This window comes from Scyliorhinus canicula, chromosome 17 (assembly GCF_902713615.1).
Source record: "Scyliorhinus canicula chromosome 17, sScyCan1.1, whole genome shotgun sequence".
In the NCBI taxonomy this organism is placed as follows: Eukaryota; Metazoa; Chordata; class Chondrichthyes; order Carcharhiniformes; family Scyliorhinidae; genus Scyliorhinus; species Scyliorhinus canicula.
In genome coordinates this window covers 121,811,597-121,820,838 of record NC_052162.1, presented here as the reverse complement: position 1 = coordinate 121,820,838, position 9,242 = coordinate 121,811,597, and the positions used below count along the sequence as shown (strand labels likewise).

The 9,242-nt window shown below is 42.8% G+C and overlaps 1 protein-coding gene across 1 annotated transcript; it reads right to left on the bottom strand.

Moving 5' to 3' along the window:
- Positions 1–2,504: 2,504 nt before the first annotated feature.
- Positions 2,505–8,974, bottom strand: LOC119951575 (gastrula zinc finger protein XlCGF49.1-like). Its single transcript, XM_038774763.1, has 2 exons — positions 8,189–8,974; positions 2,505–2,536 (listed from the first exon to the last, which is right to left on the bottom strand). Exons 1-2 carry the CDS (start codon positions 8,811–8,813, stop codon positions 2,505–2,507), a joined length of 657 nt encoding a protein of 218 aa, XP_038630691.1. The 5' UTR covers positions 8,814–8,974.
- Between the last annotated feature and the right edge of the window lie 268 nt (positions 8,975–9,242).

The following is a 9,242-nucleotide window of genomic DNA, read 5'->3' as shown; positions in this document are numbered from 1 at the left end:
CTCCACACTCCCGCTGACCCCCCGATAACCTTTCACCTTCTTGGCAAGAATTGATCCAGCTCTGCCTTAAAAATACTCACAGACTCTGTCTCCACTGCCCTTTGAGGAAGAGAGTTCGAAAGACTCGCGACCCTCTCATTGAATAAGTTCTCCTTTGTCTTAAATGGGCAAGTTATTACTTTTAAAGTGACTCTAATTTCTAGATTCTCCCACAAGAGGAAACATCCTTTCCACATCCACCCTGTCAAGGCCCCTCAGGATCTTATACGGTTCAATCAAGTCACCTAAACTCCATCGGACACAAGCCCAGCCTGTCCAATCATTCCTCATAAAGCCAGCCTCCAATTCCAGGTATGAGTCCAGTAAACCTTCTCTGAACTGCTTCCAACACATTGACATCATCCCTTAAATGAGAGCAATACTGTACACAGTGCTCCAGATGTGGTCTCACTAATGTCCTGTATAACTGAAGCATAACCTCCCTACTTTTGTATTCAATTCCCCCACAATAAACAATAACATTCTATTAGCTTTCCTAATTACTTGTTGTACCTGTATACTCGCCTTTTGTGATTCATGCTCTTGGACACCCAGATCCCTCTGAATCTCAGAGCTCTGCAATCTCTCACCATTTAGATAATAAGCTTTTTTATTCTTTGTGCCAAAATGAATAATGTCACATTTTGCCACATAATACTAGATTTTACAGATCTTTTCCCCACTCACTTAACCGATCTATATCCCTTTATAACCTCATTGTGTCCTCTTCACAATTTACTTTCCTGCCTATCTTTGTATCATTGGAACATAGGACAGGAGTTGGCCATTCAGCCCATCGAGCCTGCTCCACCATTCAATACAATCATGGCTAATCATCCACGTCAATGCCTTTTCCCCCCACACTATCCCCATATCCCTTTGTGTTATTGGGATTTAGAAATCTGTCAGTCTCTGCTTTAAACACACTCAGTGACTGAGCTCCCACAGCCCTCTGGGGTAGAGAATTCCAAAGATTCACAACTTGTAGATTTCTATTGATCAAATGATTGTCCTGTTCTATCCCGTATCGGTTTATTTCCCTCAAAAGCCCATCCAATTTCCTTTTGGAAACGTTCCATCATCTCCGCTTCTACCCCCTGGTCGGAAGTGGGTTTCAGGTATTTCCCAAATACTGCCAAACTCTGGTTCAAGTCTAAGATTTTCTTCAAATGTTAACAAGAATCAAAGGGCAAAGAAGGAGGCCATTAAACCCACCATTCCCATGCTCGCTCTTTGAATGAACAATCTCATTGGTCCCATCACCCTGCAAGTTTATTTTCCTGCAGAATCTGTCCAGTTCCCTTTTGAAAGTTACAGTAGAATTTACTTCCTGCACCATTGTCAGGCAGTAAATCCCAAATCACAACAAGTCATTCTGTTTTAAATCAAATACTTTCATGAGATACTGTGTTTGGATTTTCACAGGGGATTTGAAATGCAGTGAACGACATGGTTGTTACATAAAATCTAGTCTCAGTCTTTATGAGTGATCTTGGCGAGGGGACCGAGTGTGATATATCCAAGTTTGGGGACTAGTTCTAAAAATAAATTACATTTATTGAGCGGCACAATGGCATAGTAGTTAGCACTGTTGCCTCACAGCACCAGGGACCCATGTTCAATTCTGGCCTTGGTCACTGTCTGTGTGGGGTTTGTCTGTTCTCCCGTGTCTATGGGTTTCCACTGAGTGCTCTGGTTTCCTCTCACAGTCCTAAGATGTATGGGTTAAGGGGATTGGTCCTGATAAATTGCCCCTCAGTGTCCAGGGATGTGCAGGTTAGGTTATGGGCGAGTGGATAAAAGCAAATTACTGCGGATGATGGGATCTGAAACGAAAGAGAAAATGCTGGAAAATCTCAGCAGGTCTGGCAGCATCTGTAAGGAGAGAAAAGAGCTAAAGTTTTGAGTCCAATGACTCTTTGTCAAAGCTAACAGACAGAGAATGTGGGGAATATTACCTCGTTTCCCTGGGTTTCTGTGACTATGACTCATCTTTCATTCTCACTCCTATGTATAAATATTCCCCACGTTCTCTGACTGTTGACTTTGACAAAGAGTCATTGGACTCGAAACGTTGGCTCTTTTCTCTCCCTACAGATGCTGCCAGAACTGCTGAGATTTCCCAACATTTTCTCTTCCGTTACGGGTGAGTAGATATGGGTAGAGTGCTCTTTGGAAGAATCGGTGTCGACGCGATGGGATGAATGGTCTCCTTCTGCACTCAAGGGATTCTATAACTATTTCGATAACACGTTTCATGACCACACAATCTCCTAAAGCTTTTTACAGCCTTTGAAGTAATTTTGAAGTGTAGTCACTGTTGTAATGTTGGAAATTCTGGGTATGCCTCATTAATTATATTTCGTTCTAAAAATCAATCACTCGTCATCTTCATTGTTATAAGTAACAAGGTTAAGGAAGCCAAGTTAAACTCTGAAACCTGACTGGACCTTTATTTTAAAAATTCATTCTGTATAAACCAAACTGTTTCTCGAAACTGATGAATAAAGCAAAATTGTTTCACATTGTTCCAGAATTTTGTGAAGCTACAGGGTATCATCCTGCCAAAGCCTGGCTCAAGCCTAAGACTCATTGTTCAATCCAATCAAAGTTAGTAAGAAAGAAAGTGATTGTCTTCCATAAAACAGTCTTTTTCAACCAGTGGATATTATATTAACCAAATGTATTAATTAAAGATTACTGTATTAATTAGCTGCCAGTCAGTAACAGATGGCTGAATAAATAATGAGCCTTAATTGAGTGACAATTAAATAATCAACAATGAATCAGTAGTTATAGTGAGAGACTGGGTTTTATTTGCTGTAAAAATATAAAAGCTTAATTGCTGTGTCTGTAAAGAATGCAATGAGGATAAATGTACTGGCAAGAGAGAGCTTCAAGCTCTGATTAGCCTCAGCATTTGAAACTATATGAATAAGGGATTGTATAGAACAGGGGTGGGCAAACTACGGCCCGCGGGCCGCATGCGGCCCGCCAAAGGTCTTTATGCGGCCCACCAAGATCAAGTAATTAAAAAAAATAATAATAAATTTTTTTAAAAACATTTTTATATTTTTTTTATAAGGTTAATGGGGGGGGGGGGGGGGGGGGGGGGATGTTGGGTTACTGGTATAGGATGGATACGTTGACTTGAGTAGGGTGATCATTGCTCGGCACAACATCGAGGGCCGAAGGGCCTGTTCTGTTCTGTGCTGTTCTATGTTCTATATGAGGCGCCCAGAATCATAACCGGGTGAAGCGCCATTTTTGAAAAGTAGAGAAAAAGAGGGCTAAAGGCAGGATGCCGCCGGGGGAAGCGCTGAGGTATATGCCGCACGCTAATTGGTTACATCCGGGACTATTAATTAATATACTATGCGGCCCTTTAAAATTGTGAATTTCTGAATGTGGCCCTTGCACGGAAAAGTTTGCCCACCCCTGGTATAGAATCAGATAAAGGGATAGTATGAAATAGTTCTGTTGTATTCCTGTCTGAGATAATGAAAGAAGGTGGTGTCAGTAATTGGGGATCCAATTAAATTAATCCAGTGACCAAATTGACCAATGGTCATGTTACAACACACCCAAATCTGATGTGAGGTAATGGTCACTTTGGGGATAAAAGTAGAGGTTCTGAAGGTCTTCCTTGCTGGCCAAGTACTGAAGATTCCTGAGTCCGAATTCCAAGGAAAATACTGTCAAAGAAGGAGCCAGACTCCCGAGGCTGAATTCCACAAGAATTACTGTCAAAGAAGGAGCCAGAGAGGGTTACGCTGCTACAGACTGATCACCCACATGAAGTTGGAAAAGTCAATGTCTTAAAGTTTTTTTTGAATAAACTTCTGAAATTTAATATCGTGAATTCTGTCTTTGTCTTAATTGCCTTGTCTGAACCAAAGTTAATTTATTAAATGGTAAGTTGGGGGTGGCTGAAATCAATAAAGTTCCAGATTACAAGTTCAGAAAACATAAATCTTCGATTTAAAAACTTGCATTTCTATAGCGTCTTTCATAACCACAGGACGTCCCAAAGTGCTTTACAGCCAGTGAAGTACCTGTGAAGTGTAGTCATTGGTGCAATATAGGAAAAGCAGCAGCCAATTTACACACAGCAAGATCCCACACACAGCAATGTGATAATGAGCAGATGATCTGTTTTTAGTGATGTTGACTGAGGGATAAATATTGACCGGGGATAACTCCCCTGCTGTTCTTCAAAATAGCGGCTGTGGGAACTTTTACACCCACCTGAGAGGGGCAGACAGGGCCTCAGTTTAACATCTTATTTGAAAGAAGGCTGTTCTGACAGTGCAGCACTCCCTCAGTGCTGGGACCAGGAATGTTGGACATGATTCTTGTGTCCCTTGACTGGGATTTGAATCCACAACCTTCTGACTCAGAGGTGAGAGAGCTGCCCACTGAGCCACAGCTGACACTATTGACAATACAAAGTTAGAAAGGGAAAATACCCTTTAAGCCCCCACATTTTGCCTCCAGTGCCTAAATCTAATCATAAAAACCCGAGAATAAAGAACAATGACTGACAAATAAATGACCGACAAATGTTGAATTGCTGGTTTAGAGCCACAAGTTGCTACTTCCCATCTGAGCCTCGGGCACCTTTCTGTCTCTATTGCTCATGTCAATGACAGCCAGGAGACGGAGCTGAGGCTGAATTTAGCTAAAAATAACGGGGCCTGTGACCTAGTTAGGAAACTGCCCTGGGCATCCCACTAATAGAGTCAGGAAGGTGCTGGAGGACTGACTGGGAAATGGGCCTCCAACCAATTGTTATATCGGTCACTCAGAGCTAAAGTGAAACCCATCTCTTTAAATACATATACAGGGAAGAGGCTGCAATGAAATCTGAACCTTTAAAAAAATAAATTTAGAGTACCATATTTATTTCTTTTCCAATTAAGGGGCTATTTAGTGTGGCCAATCCACCTGCACATAGAACATAGAACAGCACAGAACAGAACTCGGCCCTCGATGTTGTGCCGAGCCATGATCACCCTACTCAAACCCACGTATCCACCCTATACCCGTAACCCAACAACCCCCCCCCCCCCCCCCCCCCCCCCCCCCCCCCCCCCCCCCCCCCTCCCCCTTAACCTTACTTTTTTCAGGACACTACAGGCAATTTATCATGGCCAATCCACCTAACCCGCACATCTTTGGACTGTGGGAGGAAACCGGAGCACCCGGAGGAAACGCACGCACACACAGGGAGAATGTACAAACTCCACAAGGACAGTGACCCAGAGCCGAGATCGAACCACTACGCCACCATGCTGCCCTTGAAATCAGCCCCTTTTAACCCTCACAAAAGTTAGAGGCTCAGATTCCCAGCCTGAAAGAATTATTTGATTCATCCAACTGCTCTGCTCTTCCCCACAGCCCTGCAAATTCTTCCCTTTCAAGTATTTCTCCTGCGGAAAGATACTATTGAATCTGCTTTCTGACAGATCAGAACAACTCGCTGTCAAAAAATAAAATAAAATGTCATCTGCCCCTCTGGCTCCTTTGCCAATTACCTCAGAGGGGCTCATTTTCTGTTAAAGAGCCTGTCAACCCCTCTCACCCACTTTCCCTAAAGTACACCTATCCAATGAAAAGTACAGAAAAATCTAATATTTGTACTAATAAAAGTTTATTGATGAAACAGAACATGGTTAAAAAAAACAAAATGAATTGAAGATCAAATACAACCAGAGTAAAAGGATGTTCACAATGTTCTGGACCCAAATGGTTTCTCTTTAATTCATCTGTAGCCTGTTCCCTGCCCTCTTTGTGGAACACCTCCGCTCAGTCCACAAGCCTGACCCTGACCTTCCGCTTTGAAGTTAAAACTCACCACTATTCTTAGAATTCCCCCTATACCAAAAAAAAGGTTGATATTCTAAATGGTGAACAGGGATTCTCACTCCCTGACTCCGATGCAGGCTTCTGTGGGTGCTATTTAGGTCAAACTATCTTTTCAAGTTATCCCCCGGTATAACCCATACCTTCACCGAAGAATTTTACCTACTTACCCCTTAATAGCATCGATGTCCTGGGTCCTGCGTTATTAAGGAAGTGAAGTAAGCTAAGAACCACTTTTTCAGGTTAAGTTATTTTTATTATTATATTTTTTCTTTTAAAAGCTGCAAACACTTTCTTTACAGAAAGGAAAAAAGATCTTGATTCTGGCTGCTGCTGGTTGGTTGTACAGACCTTCAGTCCCACCTTGACAATCGATCTTCTTAAAATCTGGTCTTCTTGAGTTGTATTCGCTGGTGAACTCGGTTGCTGTGTCCTGTCTTTCCCATGCACCGAGCTGTGAGAGCTGGCTCTGGCTCTGCTTAAATTCTAGTCTTCCTTAGATGTATAACTGTTTAAACTCGGCTGCTTGCCTTGTCTTTCCCATGACCGAGCTCTCTCTCTCTCTCTCTCTGAGTTCTCCTCCCCTTCTCTCCTGTTGCTGTTGCTGTTCTGCTTCTGCTCCCTGGGTTTATATTCTCTTTCTTTTAATTATTAAGTTTTTAGAGCCTTATTGTAAATTAACTTATTTCCCTTTGATTGTTAAAAGTATCTTTGATGTAAACATTCTAATACAACTAATTATTCAATTTGGGCATATCGTCTCCTCTCAGATCTGATTAAGAAATGCTTTGGTTTCAATAGGTGTTACTTTTATTTCTGTGATTTCGAATCGTTTAATTTTCCAATTGTCCCCAGCTCATAACTTTGCCTTTGATTTTGACTTAAATGATGTTTCTCGTAGACAGGTCGTCTCCAATTTTCTTTTAATTGACTTGATGTTCATAGAATTTTACACTTTAGAATTGACACCAAATTCGACTGAGCATCTTCCATCCTTTCCAGCTGTTTACTAAGAGAGTTTATTTCAATTAAGGTGTGAAACTTTGCTTTTAGCTGTATGGTAAAATTTAACTTGGTTATGACTTGAAAGACTTGCCTGTTTTAAACATTCGTCACTTAATGCAATTGAAACTCTCATCCATGCTTTTTCAGATGCTTCCTGAGATAGTTACATTCCATGAAGGTGTGAGCCATTGTTTTAGCTTACCACATGAAACCTGTGTGTTTGCTAAACCTGCTTGTGAGCAAGATTCTGCATTTTATAACCCTGCTCTTTGAAGCTGCTATTAAACTTTTGTGGGATCTTTCCCTGTACCCTCTGAAACCAGATATTTCCAGACTTCCATGTTTCAAATGACACATTTTTCTGTATTTTCAAGAACAGCTTGCTGCCATCAGAATTCACCACCTTGCTCTCAGGCTCACATTTCTGTCCTCGGCCTGCTGCAATGTTCCGGAGAAGCCCAATACAAGCTGGACAAACAGCCCCTCATCTTCCCATGAGGCACTTTACAGCCTTCTGGACTCAACATTGAGATCAACAACTTCAGACCTTGAACTCTTGCCTCCATTTTGATTTGTGTTTTTGCCGAGTGCCAGTCTGCATCTTGTTTTCATGTTTTTTTACTTCCAGACAGGGCTGTCCTTTATTCTGCCATTAACACTGACTCTGGATCAATGCTTTGTTTCTTTACTACAACCATTACCTCTCCCTTAGCCTTTTGTTCCAGGACATTCTTGTCATTTAATCTCACCCACCCTCTAACCAACCCCTGACTTTCTCTTTTGTTCTGTCTGACCCTCCCCCTTTCTCACCAGCATCAAACCCATCACATTTCTCCCTCTCTCTAGTTCTGAAGTGGAGTTACATTGGACATGAAACATTAACTCGGTTTCTCTCTCCACAGATGCTGTCAGTCCTACTGACTTTTTTCAGTTTTTTTCTTCATTTATTTTAGATCTACCTGTAGTGGGGAGGAAACATTATTTACTATCCAGGATAAAATAAATGTCGTTCATCAGCTTTTGTGGATCATTTCAGTGGAAATGTGCTCTCCCAGGCTCAAAGAGCATCAGCCCACTGGAAGCAAAGACATGAGGCCGGCCAGTCCCACTTCACCAAGTGTCAGAATGAACACGGTTCAGTCCTGGATGTGATTAACAGCAGCAATAACAGCAGAATCCAAACGTAATCATGTGTGAACCTGCTGGTGTGTCAGCAGGTCAGATGACTGAGTGAATCCCTTCCCACACTGGGAGCAGGTGAAAGGCTTCTCCCCAGTGTGAACTCGCTGGTGTTTCTGCAGATGCGTTAACTGAGTGAATCTCGTCCCACAAATAGTGCAGCTGAATGGCCTTTCCCCGGTGTGAACTTTCTGATGTCTCCACAGGCTGGATGACATTCTAAATCTCTTTGTGCAGTGGGAGCAGCTGAACGGTCTCTCCTCAGTGTGAATGCGCTGATGCTCCATCAGTACCTGAGAGCTTTTGAAAGCACTCTTACAATCAGAGCATTTAAAGGGTCTCTCATTACTGTGGGTGACATTGTGTTTCAGCAGGCCAGATAACTGGGTGAATTGTTTCCCACACACAGAGCAGGTGAACGGCCTCTCCCCGGTGTGAACGCGCTGGTGTGTCTGCAGGCTGGATGACTGAGTGAATCCCTTCCCACATTCAATGCAGGTGAAAGGTCTCTTCCCTGTGTGAACTCGCTGGTGCATCCTCAGGTGGCTTGCAGAACTGAATCCCTTCCTACACTCAGGGCAGGTGTATGGTCTCTCCCCATTGTGACTGCGGCGATGAGTTTCCAGCGTTGATGGGGATCTGAAGCCCTTTCCACAGTCCCCACATTTCCACGGTTTCTCCATGGTGCGGGTGTCCTTATGTTTCTCAGGGTTCGAAGACCACATGAGATGTCCACACAGAACGAGAGTACTGTCTCTCCCCGCTGAGTATGGTGTGATGTTTTTCAGGTTATCTATGGCGCAGTGGTATTGTCACTGCCTTAGTAAACCAGAAACCCAGGGTAATGCTCAGGAGACCCCAGTTCGAATCCCACCACTGCAGATGGTGAAATTTGAATTCCAAAGACGTCTAAAGATGACCATGAAACCATTGTTGATTGTCGTAAAAACCCATCTGGTTCACTAATGTCCTTTACAAATGAAATCTGCTGCCCTTACCTGGTCTAGCCTACATGTGACTCCAGACCCACAGCAATATGGTTGATTCTTAACTGTCCTCTCAAGGGCAATTAGGGATAGGCAATAAATGCTGGCACAGCCAGCGAAGCCTATGAACGAATAAGAAAAAAAAACTGGTGAAAGCTTTTTCCACAG

Bases quoted from the DNA above. Each gene is read 5' to 3' on its own strand.
- LOC119951575 (XM_038774763.1), bottom strand. From the start codon at position 8,813: ATGTGGTCTTCGAACCCTGAGAAACATAAGGACACCCGCACCATGGAG. The intron at 2,537-8,188 runs ACACTGGGGAGA...TTTATTCATCAG, and splicing joins GCAGAAACACCAGCGAGTTC to TTTCGAGAAACAGTTTGGTT.